At 41.1% G+C, this 21,159-nt stretch overlaps 1 protein-coding gene across 5 annotated transcripts in view; it reads left to right on the top strand.

The window, feature by feature from the left end:
* ASTN1 (astrotactin 1) overlaps nt 1-21,159 on the top strand; it is a 577,374-nt gene that overhangs the window by 276,446 nt on the left and 279,769 nt on the right. For all 5 annotated transcript variants that reach the window (XM_073571288.1, XM_073571291.1, XM_073571289.1 and 2 more), the window contains one exon: nt 18,818-19,005. In XM_073571288.1, coding sequence (XP_073427389.1) covers nt 18,818-19,005 — 188 coding nt within the window. The remainder of the gene's footprint in view (nt 1-18,817; nt 19,006-21,159) is intronic.

Here is a 21,159-nt window from a genome sequence, read left to right as displayed (position 1 = left end):
ATTTCATTTCTTCAGCGGTGAATAAGCCCTGGTAGGATTATATCCGGAGTGTGATCGCTCTTGACTGGTGAATCCTGGGAGAAAACTCTTTATTTCCCATTATCATCAATTTAAATAAAGAAGCCTTTCGCACTGGAGTGAGGGGAGTGTGTACTGCGAAAATGGACGGAATAATTACGTTGCACCTATGTGCAAGTGCCTCATTGATGGAGGCGAGCGGCAGAATACTTGAATTGCGTCCGGGCGACACAAGCAAGGCAGAGTGAACAGACAATTACTGCCCTCTTTACATATTCTGCAGCAATCACTCAACAGCTGCCCAAAACCGTTCTCTGCCTGCAGCGCATTTCTTAAAAAATTGCTTCTCAAACACGAGAGATGAGGACTTGAAATGACAATGTCATTTGTGTATATAAATCCATGCACCGATCTCGAGAAGCAGCAGGTCAGCCAGGGGTTCAACACTACTTTTTCATCCCCTTACAGGAGCTGAATATAATCAATCTAGTCTTGTATCATTCACAGTTCCCATTTTGCAGAACATACCCTTTACTCCTTGAATTAATAATTTACAGAATATCATCTTTGAACTAAACAATGACAGATTTCCTAATTAAAATATATCGCTGAGTTTTTTATACATAGAAATTCTAATTTTTTTTTCTAGAAATTCTAATTTTTTTTTTCAAAGGGCCCGATATTTCTCAAAATTATTTCTAAGGAAAAAAAAGAAAACAAAACCAAGGAAATTAATTATGAATTTTAGGTTAGAGGATTCACCAATGGCTCCAGGCTATGGCTGATTTTGGAGTCTATCACTTGGATTTTGACTTGATATGTACTATGCGTGCACTGATAATATTAAAGTTTACAATGTACTCAATTATTATGTATAAATTAAAAAGATATTCTTATCTTAAAAGATGGGCATAGTTGGAAAGCGTTTCTAAAAACAAATTATCATGCCCAGTTTTCCACATAATTATACTTATATTATTTTTTTATTGCTTCTATCTTGTTGCCTACGTTAATGGCCACTGCTGCAGTCTTGCAGTGAATGAACCTGTACTGTACTTACAAGCTCTTTCTATTGAGCTTGTAAGTACTCCACTGTAGCTGGCAGGGATCACTGTAACGTGCTCTTATCTCCATAACCCAGCCATTTTCAGTGCCACTGTGCTCTTCCGATGCTGTACAGACAAAATTGCGTCTTAAAACAGCATTGGTGAGTGCAAAGTTTTGAGCCAGTGCTGTTGGTCCGAACTAGCAGACAAGCAGGAGCGCACTGCACCCTAGCAAGCAGGAGGCAGGGGAGAGGTGAACTCTTGAAAAGAAAGCATGAGACAATGCTTTAAAGGGAATCTATCACCTATTTTTTCGACTATCAGCTGCCGTCACCACAATCAGGGTCTTATCTACAGCATTCTGTATTGCTGTAGATAAGCCCCCGATGTAACCTGAAAGAGAAAAAAACGAGTTATATTATACTCACCCAGGGGCGGTCCGGGTCCGGTCTTGGTCCGATGGGTGCCATGGTCCGGTCCGGCACCTCCCATCTTCTAACGATGACATCCTCTTCTTTGCTTCCCGTCGCAGCTCCTGCGCAGGCGCACTGCTCTGCCATGTTGAGGGCAGAGCAAAGTCCTGCAGTGCGCAGGAGCCAGGAAAGGTCAGAGAGGTCCGATGCCTGCGCACTGCAGGACTCTGCTCTGCCCTCAACATGGCAGAGCAGTGCGCCTGCGCAGGAGCCATGACGGGAAGCAAAGAAGAGGATGTCATCGTTAGAAGATGGGAGGCGCCGGACCGGACCGCGACACCCATTGGACCAAGACCGGACCAGGACCGCCCCTGGGTGAGTATAATATAACTCGTTTTTCTTGTCTTTTCAGGTTACATCGGGGGCTTATCTACAGCATTACAGAATGCTGTAGATAAGCCCCTGATCGCGGTGCCGGCAACTGATAGTCGAAAAAATAGGTGACAGATTCCCTTTAAGTGAAAGAGGGCTTGTTTTGTATATATGGAGGGAAGACTCTCTGAATTTTTTCCTCCAATGGGTCCTGGAGCCTTAATCAGACTGTATGTGAAAAATAAATATTCTCTTTTTTTATTTGGTTTCATTTAGTAACAATGCTATTGTTTTAGTTACCAAGGCAACTTCTATGTTTGAGAATCTGAAGACCTCTCAGTTTCATAAATGTACGTTTTACATAATGTGCGTATTTCACCGTTTTTTAGTAGTCAAGGACTAATGTTAAAAGAACAATATCTTCCTACAATTATTATCTACTCACTATAGCACTATGACAAAACACCAAATACCAATGTAGAAAAAGTGCAGAACAAACTCGAAATAACACATACAAATGATTTTAGTATATTATTAAAAAAACAATTAAATATGCACAAGGGTAAGGATAAATGGGAGTCCGCCTTATCACAGCAAACCGTAAATTACATATGTAAATGGATTATCCACAGGAGGCATAGCATTATAAAACGCAAGTGGCAAAACTGGTGCTTTTCACAAAATTAGAATATCATCAAAAAGTTAATTTATTTTAGTTCTTCAATACAAAAAGTGAAACTCATATTATATAGAGTCATTACACACAATGTGATCTATTTCAAGTATTTATTTCTGTTAATGTTGGTGATTATGGCTTACAGCCAATGACAACCCAAAAGTCATTATCTCAGTAAATTAGATTAATTGACAAAAAACACCTGCAAAGGCTTCCTAAGGGTTTAAAAAAGTCCCTTAGTCTGTTTCAGTAGGCTCCACAATCATGGTGAAGACTGCTGACCTGACAGATGTCCAGAAGGCAGTCACTGACACTGTCCACAAGGAGGGGAAGCCTCAAAAGGTCATTGCTAAAGAAGCCGGCTGTTCACAGAGAGCTGTACACAAGCATATTAATGGAAAGTTGAGTGGAAGGAAAAATTGTGGTAGAAAAAGGTGCACAAGCAACCGGGATAACCGCAGCCTTGAAAGGATTGTTAAGAAAAGACCATTCAAAAATTTGGGTGAGATTCACAAGGAGTGGACTGCTGCTGGAGACATTGCTTCAAGAGCCACCACACACAGACGTATCCAGGACATGGGCCACAAGTGTCACATTCCTTGTGTCAGCCACTCATGACCAATAGACAACGTCAGAAGCATCTTACCTGGGCCAAGGAGAAAAAGACCTGGACTGTTGTCAGTGGTCCAAGGTTTGGTTTTCAGATGAAAGTAAATTTTGCATTTCATTTGGAAATCAAGGTCCCAGAGTCTGGAGGAAGAGTGGAGAGACCACAATCCAAGCTGCTGGAGGTCTAGTGTGAAGTTTCCACAATCAGTGATGGTTTGGGGAGCCATGTCATCTGCTGGTCTAGATCCACTGTGTTTTATCAAGACCAAAGTCAGCGCAGCCGTCTACCAGGAAATTTTAGAGCACTTCATGCTTCCCTCTGCCGACAAGCTTATTGGAGATGGAAATGTCATTCTCCAGCAGGACTTGGCACCTGTCCACACTGGAAAAAGTACCAATACCTGGTTTACACACAACAGTATCACTGTGCTTGATTGGCAGCAAACTCGCCTGACCTTAACCCCATAGAGAATCTATGGAGTATTGTCAAGAGGAAGATGAGACACCAGACCCATCAATGCAGACGAGTTGAAGGCTGCTATCAAAGCAACCTGGGCTTCCATAGCCCCTCAGCAGTGCCACAGGCTGATCGCCTCCATGCCACGCTGCATTGATGCAGTAATTGATGCCAAAGGAGCCCCGACCAAGTAGTGAGTGCATTTACTGAACATACATTTCAGTAGGCTAACATTTCGGATATTAAAATCATTTTTCATGCTGGTGTTATAAAGTATTCTAATTTACTGAGATAATGACTTTTGGGTTTTCATTGGCTGTAAGCCATAATCATCAACATTAACAGAAATAAACACGTGAAATAGATCACTCTGTAATGACTCTATATAATATAGGAGTTTCACTTTTTGCATTGAAGAACTGAAATAAATTAACTTTTTGATGATATTCTAATTTTGTGAGAAGCACATGTACATATATATATATATACAGTATATAGATATAGATAGATAGATAGATAAAATTAATTAGATATATAGTTGATAGCCACTCCTGCATAAAAGATCACAAACAGTACATTACCAAGAAATTGCTCAGAAAGGTCATTCAGCCACCCAGAACGTGACATGTGTTTTGCATATTTGCTTATTCCTGGGGTTTATATGTGATCTTTTACCCAAATAAGTTTTAGTATTATCTGTAAAATATACAGTACATAGCCACTCCTAGATAAACAATTACAAATAGTACATTGCCAAGAAATTGCTCAAAAATATCAGGAAGCCACCTAGAGTCCTACAGTCCTACATACGTTTTGCGCATTAACTTTGTCTGTGGAGTTATTTGTGATATTTTTTCCAGGGGTGGCTATCTACTGTATAGCTTACTGCTTTGATCTATATATGTACAGTATATATTCCTTTTGCCACACTGGAAAAGTTTCAGTAAAACTGGCATTTTGTTCATTGAAGTCCCTGGTGTTTGCATGCATATGAGTCCAATAGGCGGTCCTATTTAGTGACTGACAGTCTTCCCTGTGTAACAGTGTAGAGATAGTTTTCAATCACTGGACTTTATATAGATAAACAGCAGGGATTTCAAAGAATAAAATACACGTTATATCGGTTTGTTGGAAAAAATTCAGTAAATCTTCTCTTTCTTTATGCCCTGCTGTCAGATCAGACTCATGTACCACATGACAGGTTCCCTTTAAACCTGTTTTTTTATGTTAAATTTATTTATTTGTTTATTTTACATTTTTATATTCCTATCAATCAGAAATGGAGCAATTTTTGCACTGGCCAATACAATTTATACTAGACTCCCACTTCCTGTTCTATGTAGATGACTTTTCAGTATTCTCATTATCATTACAGACAGAATTGCGATGACAGGTAATAATGTCCCCTTTTTTATAGTAGATATCACAAAATCCTACATCCACAATGGGGCGATCTCCCAGCTCGTTTTCCCTTTAAAATGACCTTTTGCTCTTTTGATCCTGCTCAGATAATACTTTTAGTCAAATAAATTGGATCTGAGTCAGTCTATTTTTGGTAAGATCAAAAAAAATAGGAGGCTGACATGAGACTAAGCGGCCAGTGTGAAAAATGCAAGATTTTTTTTATGTAATACAGTGATATGAAAAATAATAAAAATATTAATGAAAAAAATCCTGATTGAAGCATTTTCTTTAACTTATTAAAATGAGAAACCTTCCACGTGACCCTTTTTTATCCTGGTAAACATAAATTGATTTTTAAAACTTTTTGCGATAAATTAAAAATCCAAACACTTCATCACGTAAGTAAGTAGCTATTCACAGTTTCGGAAGCGATTGTGTATTAATTATAGAATAAGGAAGATGGAGTAAAGCGAAATACAATCTTGCCGAGTCTAATTTACAATGGTTCACTCCGAAAAAAGAAATGCATTTCGGGGGGGGGGGGGAGGGGGGGAAGGTCAAAAAAGATCATGGCTTTAGGTGGCAAAATAATTAGTTGTGGTTTGCATCTGGTAAGAGTAATACTTTGACCCAGCTCAGGACACAGCGGATGATGAGAGGAGAGAGGTGAGTGTTATATATAAAGCAGCACCTGTTACAGTGGAAAGTGACATCTTTTTTAAGGCAGAGTAGAAAAATGAACAGTTTTCAGGTGGAATAATAGACATTGTGAATTCAGTCTCTATGTGGGAAAGATGTAGATGATTTTATACTACAAAAAAAAAGGGGTTATGATTATGGAGAAAAATTTTTTTTTTTTTCCTTATTACAATTATTATGTTCTGTTTAGTGATAAGCGAGTATACCCGTTGCTCGGGTGTCCTCCAAGTATTTTGAAGTGTTGGGAGATTTAGTTTTCGTCGTCTCAGCTGCATGATTTACGGCTGCTGGACAAGCTGAATACCTGTGGGAATTCACTACCAAACAGGCATTCCACACATGAATTCAGGCTGTCTAACAGTCACAAATCATGTAGCTATGGCGACACCAACTAAATCTCCAAGCACGCCAAAATACTCGGAGGACACCCGAGCAACGATGCTGCTCACCCATCACTAGTTCTGTTGTCTGGAGAGACCCCAAAGCATAATAAGGCACATTAAGTTAATAGAGAATAACTTCTCTGAGAATAGAATTTCTATTAATCGAAAATAACAGTGCGAACAGGAGAATTCAAAATTTTGTCGGCTGATCCGCTCATCTCTATTCTGTATTTTCTAAATCTATTGATTTTTGTACATTAACAAATATTTTGGTTTTTTTTGGCAATTTCAATACCTGCAATCATCACTAAGAAAGAAAACTGCATAGAGATGTTCTGTTACACAGTGTCAGACTGGGTTGCCCACCAGTAGCCATCTCCGGGGCCCCACTTTTCAACTACATGCAAATGTGACATCATCTTCAATCAAAAGTTTACATAACAATGAACTGGATAGATTATTAAATAAGTAAGATGCCGCCTTCGTTTGTACATAGTGATTCAAGTATATTGTGCCAAGTACTGCTCGTATTAGAGGGTGGTGGCCCACCGGAGGATTCTCCTGTTATGCTGTGGGCCAGTCCAAGCCTGGTACTGTATATACATAAACCACTGAGTGCAATACTAGCTGTATAAATCCATATGGGGTTACCTTCCCCAAGAGGTGGCTGCATACAGCCAAAACTATGTAATTATCAAATCAGTAGAATACAGCTCCCCTACAGAGATGAATCCTGAAATAAATCATACACAATATTGAACCTACAGTAAAAGCGGAATAGAGAACATAGAGAGGATTTAAGACAGATGTAATACGTTTGGCAGCGCTCTCTGTGGGGTAGGAGCTCCGTTTTGCCACGGTGCCCTAGGATTTCTGTTTACATTATTGCTTATCTATAATGTGGACATTCAAGAATTCAATACATAGATTATTCTTATCTAGAGCACATTCTGAGACTGAGCACCGCAGTAGGATCTGTTCTCTACTGATGTCAGTAAGATCGAATTCAGATGTGAAGGATTTGTTCAGCATTTTTGAATGGATTTTGCAATAAAATACATCCGTAAAAAAAAAATAAGGGCTATACAATTCTGGTGCAGATTTTTGAAACTATGCTTCATGGTTTGCCATACATTACATCAAAGTCTACAGCAATTCCACAGCAAACAAAATTTGCAGCAAATATAATTCAGACCCTGTAACACCTCCATCTGTACCACACAATGAACACCATGAAAACCCCCAAAACAATGGAGGAATTGTTTTGTTTTTTCCACTGTCCCTACATTTGGACCTTTTTTATCCATTTTCAACAGTAAAACTTTGTATTGTTTAAAACTACAACTTGTCCTGCCAAAATAAAAGCCCTCATATGGCTATGCTGAAGAAAAAACTAAAAATTGTATGACTCTTGAAAGAAGAGATAAAACTGAAACCTCAAAAATGAAAAAAAAAGTGGGTTATACCTTGGAAACTGGGCAAGAAAACTATTATTTAAAATTAAATGTCTATTTATGTCTCATAAAGTGAAGGTGTAGCACTAAGGATAGGTAAATCTGACCTAAAGGTACTGTAGGTTTATACAATATGTTTTTCCGGTCAAAAACAATGATTTTTTTTAAGCAGAAACCGCATCAGGAACCTCTTTCATTTTCTTTTCTGCCCTTGAATTCCCTTGTTAGCATTTCCTGAGGCATTTGTTAGCATTTTTTCAGGCAGTTTTACTAATCTTTAGTATTATTCAGGGTATATCCACATAGTGTCTTTTTAGATTCTGGCATACCATCATTGTTTTTGAAGCAGAAGTAACTTCAGAAAACTCTCTCTCTCTCTCACACACGCCCACTCTCTCCCTCACTCTCTCCCTCACTCTCTTTCACTCTTCCTCTCTCTCTCCCTCACTCTCTCTCCCTCAATCTCTCTCTAACTCTCTCACCCTCACTCTCTCTCCTTTACTCTCTCTTTCTCTCTCCCTCTCTCCATTACTTTCTCTCTCTTCCTCCCTCACTGTCTCCCTTACTCTCTCCCTCACTTTCTCTCACTCACTCTCTCCCTCACTCACTCTCTCTCACTCACTTTCTCTCTCACTCACCCTCTCCCTCACTTTCTGTCCCTCACTCTCTGTTCCCCACTCTCTGTCCCTCTCGCTCTGTCCCTCACTCTCTATCTCTCACTTTCTGTCCCTCACTCTCTGTCCCCCACTCTCTGTCCCTCTCGCTCTGTCCCTCACGCTCTCTCACTTTCTGTCCCTCACTCTCTGTTCCCCACTCTCTGTCCCTCTCGCTCTGTCCCTCACTCTCTATCTCTCACTTTCTGTCCCTCACTCTCTGTCCCCCACTCTCTGTCCCTCTCGCTCTGTCCCTCACTCTCTCTCACTTTCTGTCCCTCACTCTCTGTCCCCCACTCTCTGTCCCTCTTGCTCTGTCCCTCACTCTCTATCTCTCACTTTCTGTCCCTCACTCTCTGTCCCCCACTCTCTGTCCCTCTCGCTCTGTCCCTCACTCTCTCTCACTTTCTGTCCCTCACTCTCTGTCCCCCACTCTCTGTCCCTCTTGCTCTGTCCCTCACTCTCTATCTCTCACTTTCTGTCCCTCACTCTCTGTCCCCCACTCTCTGTCCCTCTCGCTCTGTCCCTCACTCTCCCTCACTTTCTGTCCCTCACTCTCTGTCCCCCACTCTCTGTCCCTCTTGCTCTGTCCCTCACTCTCTATCTCTCACTTTCTGTCCCTCACTCTCTGTCCCCCACTCTCTGTCCCTCACTCTCTCTCACTTTCTGTCCCTCACTCTCTGTCCCCCACTCTCTGTCCCTGTTGCTCTGTCCCTCACTCTCTATCTCTCACTTTCTGTCCCTCACTCTCTGTCCCCCACTCTCTGTCCCACTCGCTCTGTCCATCACTCTCTCTCACTTTCTGTCCCTCACTCTCTGTCCCCCACTCTCTGTCCCTCTCACTCTGTCCCTCACTCTCTCTCACTTTCTGTCCCTCACTCTCTGTCCCCCACTCTCTGTCCCTCTTGCTCTGTCCCTCACTCTCTATCTCTCACTTTCTGTCCCTCACTCTCTGTCCCCCACTCTCTGTCCCTCTCGCTCTGTCCCTCACTCTCTCTCACTTTCTGTCCCTCACTCTCTGTCCCCCACTCTCTGTCCCTCTTGCTCTGTCCCTCACTCTCTATCTCTCACTTTCTGTCCCTCACTCTCTGTCCCCCACTCTCTGTCCCTCTCGCTCTGTCCCTCACTCTCTCTCACTTTCTGTCCCTCACTCTCTGTCCCCCACTCTCTGTCCCTCTTGCTCTGTCCCTCACTCTCTATCTCTCACTCTCTGTCCCTCACTCTCTGTCCCTCACTCTCTGTCCCCCACTCTCTGTCCCTCTCGCTCTGTCCCTCACTCTCACTTTCTGTCCCTCACTCTCTGTCCCCCACTCTCTGTCCCTGTTGCTCTGTCCCTCACTCTCTATCTCTCACTTTCTGTCCCTCACTCTCTGTCCCCCACTCTCTGTCCCTCTTGCTCTGTCCATCACTCTCTCACTTTCTGTCCCTAACTCTCTGTCCCCCACTCTCTGTCCCTCTCGCTCTGTCTCTCACTCTCTATCTCTCACTTTCTGTCCCTCACTCTCTGTCCCAAACTCTCTGTCCCTCACTCTCTGTCCCTCACTCTCTATCTCTCACTCTCTGTCCCTCACTCTCTGTCCCCCACTCTCTGTCCCTCTCGCTCTGTCCCTCACTCTCTCTCACTTTCTGTCCCTCACTCTCTGTCCCCCACTCTCTGTCCCTCTCGCTCTGTCCCTCACTCTCTATCTCTCACTTTCTGTCCCTCACTCTCTGTCCCCCACTCTCTGTCCCTCTCGCTCTGTCCCTCACTCTCTCTCACTTTCTGTCCCTCACTCTCTGTCCCCCACTCTCTGTCCCTCTTGCTCTGTCCCTCACTCTCTCTCACTCTCTGTCCCTCACTCTCTGTCCCCCACTCTCTGTCCCTCTCGCTCTGTCCCTCACTCTCTCTCACTTTCTGTCCCTCACTCTCTGTCCCCCACTCTCTGTCCCTCTCGCTCTGTCCCTCACTCTCTATCTCTCACTTTCTGTCCCTCACTCTCTGTCCCAAACTCTCTGTCCCTCACTCTCTGTCCCTCACTCTCTATCTCTCACTCTCTGTCCCTCACTCTCTGTCCCTCACTCTCTATCTCTCACTCTCTCCTTCACTACCTCTCCCTTTCCAACAGACTTCCACGAGATGTCTGTGTTCGAAGTTACTGTAAGCACCAGACACTAGGTGTCCTGAATGAATCCCAAACTCTTTGGGTTCTCTCATCTCTAGTGCCTACCTAATAAGCTTAGGATGAGACACGCTGAGGCTGCACTTCAGACCCCTAATTTGTACTGCAGTGTTTCCAGCGCTACGGCGACAGCGCTAATGCAAAGACTTAAAAAAACTGCCGCTTCCAGCAAATAGGACATCATCTGCTATTGGTGGACCTGTGGGCAAAGAGAAATCCAAGTAACCCTACACATTTCAGCGGTATCGTCCTCCTTCATCAGGACCGGAGCTCTGGAAACACTGCACTACAAATCCCCTGACCTGAACACAGACTTTGGAACTTAATGGACTCTTTTACCCCTCGATGACTGAAGAATCCAGTTATTCAGCAGTCTGAAATACAACCTCAGCGTGTCTCATCCGATCCTTATTAGGAAGGCGCTGTGTAATTTGACACGTAATTTTTCTTATTTGGTTATTTGAAGCTCTATATTATTACGTTATTAAGTTGGGCACACTGTGCTAATTAGCACATTATTATCTCCTTCCTCCATTTTGAAATAAAACACTGATTTTTTTTTTTTAATTTTCATATGGTTTCAAATAGTTAACATTACATCCTCCCTCATTTAATATCTGTATTACAGGTGTTATGGCCACATACCAGAATGTGGGTTCTAGAACATAGACATATTTTATATCATTTATGTATATATTATACAGTATATTCTTTTTTAAAATGAAACCATAGGTTTTTATTGTAATGTTTCAGTTGAATAGAAGTAAGGACAAGATTCCAGATACTATAAAAGAAAAAAAACTCTTAAAACGAGGGTAGTCAATTGAGTTATTCTGAGGTGATGATGGTAAAAATCTAATTAGAGCATCTTTAGTGCACAAGCTCTTCTAACGTGACAGGTCATCTATAATGACGAAGATTCCCCACAGAAAATTGGAGACAACACTTCATTAAATTCTTTGGTGAATGTTCTTCTAGATTTTAGTCTCTTTGGATTGTACTTTCTGTTTTTAGTATAGATATCTTTCCCCTCCAACAGTTTCATGTTTCCAGCACCACCCACGGGGAGCAATAATCAGAGTCGTTGTGATATCTGCTATGTTTCTCCCACTTGTGCACAGAAACTGAAAAATTTAGCAATTGGGGCTACCGGCTTAAGGCCACTATGATTGCGCCCTTCGGGCCCAATAATCTTCAGAATAAGCAGTAGTCATTAATCATAGTCTTGGTTGGGGAGATATGAATGTGTCCCTATGGTAAAAATACAATCTTAGTTTTATGGCTCCATCGAAGCCATTTCTAACTCTTCAAAGTTCCATCAATTCGGTTTGGTAATTTGACCTAAATTTAGGATTTTTCTGCATGCTAAAAAAAAAAGAGGCAAAACATTGCGGCATAAGGCACATGCTCGAAACTACTTAAATGTAATTATATGCGGCTGCTTCTGATAATTGAGGTGCGCATCAAAGCAAAGTCATCATCATAACTCCATCTCAAAGATTTAAAATTACCACTTAGGAAAAAAAAAAAAAAGCAAATGTCAAAATTTTTCTCCATCTTTTTCTCTCTCTTTTATTTTTTTTTTCTTGTTTAAGCTAAATTATATATATTTTTTTCTGCATATTTTCCTACTATCCTTATAGGAAACTTGTTATGTTCCTGAAAAATTTGTTTGATCTTCAGTGTTGAAATCTTCAAATTGCTCCTGCAGAGAATAACAAAATAAAAAATTATACTAAAAAACAAAACCTAATACAGCAAAATTAAATTTCAGAAGTAAATCTATAAGAACTTCTCTTTTCTCGCTGTTATTTTATGCTTGGTTTACCTGTGCATCTATTTAACATTTTGATCAGACATTCATGAGATTCTCACGCACCTTTACTGTAAGAGCTATTCATTTGTATAATGGCAGCAATCATCCTCGTTTTTATGAAAATGAATGAGACGTTGTCACAGTCCTGAACCCAGTTACTTACATCACTGAATAGTAATGTCATCTTGCAGGGAGTCCTCTTCTGTAACTATGCATGTGAATTGAAGGAAACGAATACAAGGGAGTTGAAATTGTAATTTCATTATTGTACAACTAAATTTGTCACTTTCGCTTAACTTACAGATGCGTCCATCCTTATTTTTCCATTTTTTTAAGGACATCATTTTTTTACAATACCAATTTAATAAATCGCCGTGACACTCTAGCAAAAAATCTTAACAGGCTGCAAAATGCATCCCAACTAGGGATGAGCGGACCTGTGGAAGTTCCGATTCTGATACCCTACTCAAACTTTTTTCCAAAGTTTGGTTCTGGTACCAAAACTTTATCTGAACTTGAACCATAACTTGAACCCCCATTGAAAACAATGAGGACCCAAATTTTTCAGCTGGAAATGAGGGATGAGCGGAATAAGGAAGTTCTGTTCAGGTACCAGATTTCAGTTCTAGGTAATCTAGAGATGAGCAAACCCAAACTTAAAAATTTGAGGTTCGTACTGGACATTTAGTGTCTGGTGCTAAAAGCCAAACACTGACATCTCCCGGAAGTCCATTGCAATGTTTGTATTTCTGTGGGAAGTCCAGGAGGAGAGGGAGGGAGGATTTTGCAGATCAAAAGTTTGGCTCCCCATTTTTTCAATGGGGTCCAGGTTATGGTTCAAGTTCAAGTGAAGTTCTGGTACCTGAACTGAACTTTGAAATAAATTTTGAGTCATGTACTAGAACAAGAACTTCCACGAGTCCGTTCATCCCTACTCATTGCTACTGGAAAATGTTCCCTCTTTCCTTCTCTTTCTCTTTCTCTTGTTTTCTCTTTCTATTTTTCTCTTTCTCTCTTTTTCTATTTCTCTTTTTCGCTTTTTTTTTTTTTTTTTTTTTCTTTCTCTCTCTTTTTCTCTGTTTCTCTTTCTCTCTCTTTTTCTCTGTTTCTCTTTCTCTCTTTTTCTCTTTCTCTTTTTCCCTTTTTCTCACTTCCTGTCTTTCTCTTTCTCTCGCTTTCTTTCTCTTTTTCGCTTTTTTCTGCTTCTCTCTCTTTTTATTTCCCCTGGAACATTGCAATGGACTTCCGGGAGAAGTCAGTGTTCGGCGTTTACCACCAGACAGTAACTGTCCTGTACGAAGCCCAAACTTTTAAGTTCGGGTTCGCTCATCTCTAGTCACAACAACTAGGCGGCAACACATTAGCATATGTAGCACAAACATCTCCTAAATCAAAGGTTTTTTTTTCGGAGCTGGTAATGATGATATCGTTGTGGTCTGGTTTCACAACGCTATCAAAGGTTTCGCCTATAATAGCCAAAGTGTTTGCTTTATTGATTTCTAAAAGTGCATCTGACAGTGAGAATCTAATACTTGCAATGGGTATTTGCAGCACATTACTACTAGATGAGATTAATCTCATATTTTGACATTGCTTTTTTTATGTTTTTTTATACTGAATGTGAAGATGATTGTACACATTTGCACAGACAGCATGTTTCATCCTTAATCCACCCATTAACACTCACAATAATGAAGCAGGGAGAAAGTGTCTTCAAAGCAACCCTTGGTATTTTTTTCTAGCCTACAGATGATTCCTTTCTCCACAATAAGCTCCATTGCATTGAATACAAATTTAATAAAATTATCTTAAAATGCTATCTAAACTGCAGGTGAGCAAATCTTTTGAAAATCGAATTAGCCATCTTTGTCAAATTTGTCCCCAAATTTGATTTGCAGAAAATCAATTTACAGCTAACTGCAGATAATTCAAAGCCTCCAATTGCGTACAAAAGGCATGTGTAACACTCAGGTCTCCCAGGACTGCATCCAACCCCTTTCATGCTCTTAAATGACTTTTGATAAAATATATTAATCACTGTGGAATCTGTTACAGTAAGATCAAACCCACTAACAAGCTTCATTTTATAGTGATCGATTGTGTTACACCATCTCTTTCTGCTACTTCGCTCCATTGGAATATGTCATGTGAGTGCTCCAAAAGGTCGAGAGTCTTCACGGAGGGGAGATGTCACATGGACTCTTTTTTGTAACCTCTTCAGCTCATTAGTCCTCATTCTTGGAGTCAAATTATGGAAGTGAATGAATAATATTATAACGAATGTGAGGATTTTATTATATCTTGATTCTTGCAACCTGTGAGACTTTAGAAGTACTCCTGGAGTGGACCTGCTGGACCGTGGCAACGAACCTCCCACGGGCGAGCTGACCAGGTGGACCACCCCCTATACAGGGAGTGTTAGGGGCAGACCCACGGGTAACTATCACCACGGCAGCTGGTACCCAGGGAAGGACACAGGAGACACGACAGGAGGCCGGAGAGGCTGGTGGAGGGTCTCCCTAGGACAGGAACACGGATGGCGGACAGGACAGGAACACGGGCAAGATGGCAGGGACCAGGCTCGGACTGGAGGAAACAGCTGGGAGACCAGAACAGGATGGAAGGGAGCCCCGGACATCCGGATCCTAGGAGAGAGAACAGCGGAGATGACGGATTAGATATAGGCAGGCTGAAAGCAGGGGTACGCACAGCGGGAAGTGGGGCCAGAATCACTAGCAGGGCACAAGTGATAATCAGGCACCGCCAGGAGGAAGAGGCGGCCTGATATAGGGAATGTGTCAGGGACTTCTGGGTCACTACCCCTCCCAGAGCCGAGTGAGGAGAGCGCGTGCCTTCAGGGGGAAAGGAGGATGTGCACGCTCCTGAACACAGTATGAGCACGCGCCAGACGAAGAGCAGGAAGCCGGGTAGGGGCGCACACCCGTCAGAGCGCAGGAGACAGGGCAGGAGCGTTTGCTGGGTAAGTGTGCCGGGGCAGAGAGAGCCGCGGTGAGGAGCGAGGCGGCCGAGACCGTGGCGTGGAAGCAGACAGTGACCAGGACGGCTGCAGCAGCGGTGTGGAAGCTGGCGGAGACTGCGGCAGCAAGTGGGAGGGGCGCGGCAGCGGCGTGACACAACCATTTAGAATACTAGTTATATAAATCTCCATATTGGTTTGTCAGTATCATCCACCGTAAAACCCACAGTAAATAAGTGATAATTAGTTTAGGCCACATCTATACAGCATTCCCATAATGGATGATGAACCTCCACAGTAACATAATGGCTCCCTTGGGATCATGTCATTTTCGAAAAACATTTCTTGTCTACCGGACACGATGATCAATAAGTAGTAAGTCACTAGGGCACTTCACAGATTCTGATCTTCTTTCCTGGAGCAAGCCAGAGGAAATAATTTAATGATTATTAATATTTTTTTTTTTTTTTATGAAACCGTACAGATGTCCACAGATTTAACAAGTTCCCCCCTGAAACGTTACTAAAATGGAAACTATTTTTCTATATAAGTTAATAATGCAGATGATTAATTAGGGTCAGTGCCAGTGCACCAGATGTTTAGAAACACCATTTTTTTTCTAAATTTTAATGTGTATGATACATCAGAGATGAATCTACCCAGAGTAAAGCTGCTTATTAAAAATTAAGTTATATCTAAAATAATTTTGGTTTATCTTCCTACTTTATACCTAAATTTCACCTAATATCTATGTGTTCTCCCTGTGTCAAAGATGAAAAATGCAGAATGTTGTAGGCAAAGAAAAATTAAAGGGAATCTGTCACCAGAAGTTGGAGGCCTATGTAAATGGCCTGTGTCCGGTCCGATGGGCGGTGTTTCTTCTTCTTCTTTCTCCACCCCATCCGTGGCCCCCATCCGCGATCTTTGCCGGTATTAGAGAAGTTCAACTCCATAGTTCGCGCATGCGCAAAACAATCTTGCTTTGCACACGCACAGTATGCTTTGCCCAAGTGCGGGCAAAGCCGAAAATCATTACTGCGCATGCGCTGGTACACTATGTCCCGGAAGTATTTCGCTGTGTTCCGGGGCATAGTGTACCGGCGCATGCACAGAGAATGCCAAGAGTGTGCAAAGCAGTAATCAAAGCAAAAGGTGGCTACTTTGAAGAACCTAGAATATAAGACATATTTTCAGTTGTTTCACACTTTTTTGTTAATTATATACTTCCACATGTGTTAATTCATAGTTTTGATGCCTTCAGAGTGAATCTACAATTTTCATAGTCATGAAAATAAAGAAAACTCTTTGAATGAGAAGGTGTGTCCAAACTTTTGGTCTGTACTGTATATTATAGCAGAATTGCATCGTGAAGTAACACGACATTCACAATAGACTGCTGAGTTTTACAATTCCTTATGGAAAGATAATAAAATGTTCAACTTTTGCCAATTCCCATGAGCAGCCAATGATGCGAATAATGACCCTGGTGACATTTTTTGGCTCCTCTTTATCTATGTCAGGGCATGAGTGGGATAAACTGATTTTGAAACGTCATTTATAATTCATCTTCTATAAGACCTCATTGCCACTTTTAATGAGTGTACTCATGCTTGAGCGTTCTCAAAAATCAGACTATTTCTAGGAAACAGACAATAAAATGATATTGCTGTAATTTAACACAAATTAACACAAGGATGAAATCGGCATTAATTGCACCATCACAGCTGTATCAACATTTCACCTTTGGGTAAGTACTCCCGGCACACACTATACCGGATACAGGCAGATGTTAGACATAAACCTGCAAATTGTAAGAGTAAAATGCCGCTCGAGTGTTCACCTTCTGGCAGTGGCCTTTTCTGCTTCAAACTCTATCATCTTAAATTATTCTGAGAACTCAGAAAGAACGGAGATCATCTGTATTTCAAGATATGGCATTTTAAGAATTTGTTAATTTTTTTATGCGTTTGAAACCTCATTGAGACAAGCAACCAAAATATATCGAAATGGGGTCTTTTAGAGGTTGGTCTTCTCAAAGCACAAGGCATGAAAATGAAAAACTGTCACAGTAATTCGGGATATAGGGCAGCCTTCTTAAAGAGGTGGTCTTGAGATTCTATTCTAAAATAGATTGCCACCATCAAAGTTGTTTATCCTCTTAATATATAGCAGTCATCATATTATATATCCCTGTACACTTACAATTGCTCATTTTGCCTTTCTACCCATCTAATACTTCTCTTTTCCATTAGGTTTATGCCTTAACATGATTAAAAACAGACTACCTGAATCCCACTAAGCTCTATGTAGAAACAAAAGCTATCTTTTCCCTGCATGAGTCATCATTAGAACTACAATTCTGCATCACTGTAGATTTACACCGCTGAAACTCTATTTTCCACTTCATCTGTCATATTATATGCAATTTAAATAACCTGTGTGTGCCAATGTAAGAAATTAAATCATTGGAAGCATGCAGAGGAAAGGGGTATTTCCTTCTTGCTGTAATGAAAATCTTTACTCAATGCAGATATGTTTTTAGCCAATGTAAACGGGCAAGGCAGCAGTGTAAAAAAAAAAAAATTGGGAGACACATAACAAAACCCTAAGTCTATGATTAGGCCACAGTTGAGTTTAAAAGGCATACGATATATCACCAGTTTTTTGCTATGTAATATGAAAGCAGCAAAATGTAAGGGCAGAGATCCTGATTTCAGCAAAGTGTCCCTTACTGAGCTGTTTGCTGTAGTTTTGATCACTGTTTTGCAGTATTGGTTGAAAATATTCTAATTTTCTGAATGATGAACTCTGTATCACCCAGAACCATCCACTGTATACACTGTGCATAGGCAGAAAGCAACATTGGGGGTTAAATTATAAAGAGGTTATCAATATGGCGGACTACCTGGCAGCTGTGAATCTCTTGCTGATAAAACAGTGAATTTATAAAAATGACATCAACCAGACCTATAAGTGAATGAAACATTACTGGAATCAAGGTCTCTGTCTCTACATTATGTGACTTTCACATTAGGTAGGAAAAATCTTGTGGCAAATTCCCTTTAAGGATATTTCAGACTCTAGACAACACAGGTTAAAGTAATAAATTAAATTTTTTTTCTTCCTAAATTAATAAAATTGGCAACTGGGCTGCCAAGCCACAAATATCCAAAATACAATTTATCCTGTATATTTTCCCCTGAAAATTACAAATCAATCTGCACAGCTCCTCCTGATCAATGACTTTTTACTAAATTTGATGTAAATTGATTTTCAGGATCCGCACCATCAGCCACGTCATTAATGTATGGTCGCTGGACGGAAGCCCTGAGAGCCGCCTCTCACTTGACCGCATCCTCGACTCTTCTCTTGATTAGCCGTCCTGGCTCAATGTCACATGTGCATTACGCTGCAATGGTGGCATGCCGCCAGGCCGTCTAATCAAGAGAAGAATTGACGATGATGGAGGTAGGAGCAGGTTCTCAAGGATCCCATCAAGTGGCCACAGATGAATATGGAGGTCGATGGGCCGGGTCTTTCAGATCGATTACCACTAACTCTAGTTGCTGATCACAGATCTTACATTGACAGGTTCCCTTTGAAACAATCAGCCAACACAAAAGAAAATAATCATAATTTTTGCTCCAATTATTTAATCTTTTTAATGCTTTTTTTTTTTAGAAATTGCTGGAAATACAGATGATATCCCACTAGTCCGTTGGAGACAGCAGTGGCTTGAAAATGGGACTCTACTCTTTCACATCCACCACCAAGATGGCTCATCAAATTTGCCAGGTCTTGAACCCACAGAGGAACCTCAAGGCGAGGCAGCAGAAGAAGAGTTAAGGATTCTGCATATTTCCGTCATGGTAAGAGTATGTTCAACGTGGTAAATTCCTTGTACGAGTGAATAGAGAGTGGAAAAGCCCTCCATGTGTGAATCAATATTACCAAGTAGACATTGAGGTGTAACCATTCACGTAAAGTGGTTGTGCTTGGCAGGCACAACACTGGAAAAGCGCAAGATCTATCCATAATGGGGCTGCTGTTCCGGAACCCTGGAACCGGAACTAGAGATATACCAAAATGGATGAATTGCGGTATTGTACAGGCGCTGTCATCGATAAAGATTACAGTCATAAACGATAGCATATGTTTTTTTTAGAACTACACGTCTTGGAGACGCAATGTCTCCGAACCGGGTAGTCCTAATAAGCGGATATTATCCTCCCTTCTGACTCTGATCTACATCCACGTCAATCCATTTCTTCTGGCATAATTCCTTGTAAATGACTGGAACACAGATGCGTTTTGCTGCCCACATTACGTCTTTACACCCATAACTTTGGCTATTCTATTGAAGCCAACTTAGAGCTCTACTTTGATTTAGCAGAACAGCATGGGCTTCAACTGCTGGAGCTATTCTAGATGCTAAAATGCAGAATTATCGTGGATGAATGGAAACAGTCCTACGGAGATAAAAGATAAATATCTATAACTACTTTACTTTTCAGGCTATAGACAACTTCTTGACAGTTCAAAAGTTATCTTGCTGATCGCAATGTTTGTTGGGTTATTTTTGAAGGGTTTTCTTTAAGCCTTTTTGTAAATTATTTACTTGGATTTTGCAGTTTAGCTTTAGCATTCTGCTACTGGCTTGAACTGTTAGGGAGAATGTAAAGTGTTTCTTGTTTTTTCGGCTTATATATTATTTATTACATGGTACGCTCTCATGTCCAGTGCATACTGTAAAATGAATAGAGGCCTAAGGATTTGTTCTTTTTTCCTGAGAGGCTTTATATTCAAAGTGATTATTTTGTTTTGACCGGACTATATTTTTCATGTTGCAAGGGAGTACATAGGAAATTACCATATATGCACTGAAAATTTTATAATCTTTATTAAAGGGATTATTTAATGATTTTCAGTGTTTTCGAATATAAAGCACCTGTCAGTTGTAAAGCTAGCCACACGTATTCATGTTTGATCAAGCTTGAATGCAGGTGCAGTGTCACGGGTCCTTCTCCAATACCACACAATGAACAGAGTGAGGGAAGTGTGAACAATCCCAAGACCTTTATTATAGGCAAAACTAAAAGGTCCATAAACAATCCACCACACTGAGGATACAATAGTCCAGAACACAAATGAAGTTCAGTAACAGGATGAATGTCCAAGGAGATGAGAGTCCAATAGTCCAGCAGGCAGAGGATAAACATGGGTCCATATGCTTCCTATTCTCTCTGACGTGCTGTCTTCACATGATCATCACCACACAGGGTCTGACTTGTCCAGCCCCTGTCCTCCCCACCCCATCCTTAAGTCCAGGGGTAGTCAGACAGGCTGGGGTGGCTTTCAGGTCTCCCAGACATGACAAAGGAGCCTTGGGGATTAAGGAACTACAGGGGGTTCATCAAGAGGCATAGATACAGTCAGGCTGCAGACAGTAAGTGAGCTAATTCAATTATCAGACTTTTGGAAGGTAATTGAGACTCTAGACAATATGGGGAATACACGGAATGATACAGGGCAACAAGAGAACACTATGGAAATCCGTAAAATATAAATAGACACAAAATGATACCCACATAACATATCGCACCATCACATGCAGGATTTGCAGTTTCATTTGGGAAACACCTGGAGCCCACGTAAGCCTAAAGGTTCGTCTGGAGCATAAGAGAAGACCAATACCATTAAAGACACATAATGTTTGGGATCTTAAAAATGTTGCATTTGAGCCAACAAGCTTCAAGTTACATCACTGCTTGCATGTTTATGTTACCAAGGAAAACATCTCAGATTATGACTACATTCCTCAAAGAATAAAAAGGTAAAAAATGTTGGAATCCAAAAAGTCTTATCCTCATTAATTATTTTTCTTATCCTCATTTAAATGGACATACTGATGCGTTTCATCCCCGATATAGGGGGACTGCTCAGGTGAATACTCATACATATCCTCATTGCCATTCTCCAGACACGCTTCCTGGCTATGCAGCACTCTGCAAGCCCCTTTAGGA

This window comes from Dendrobates tinctorius, unplaced genomic scaffold (assembly GCF_039654945.1).
Source record: "Dendrobates tinctorius isolate UK_male_01 unplaced genomic scaffold, ASM3965494v1 ptg000029l, whole genome shotgun sequence".
Taxonomy (NCBI): Eukaryota; Metazoa; Chordata; class Amphibia; order Anura; family Dendrobatidae; genus Dendrobates; species Dendrobates tinctorius.
This window is presented reverse-complemented; position numbering and strand designations above follow the sequence as displayed.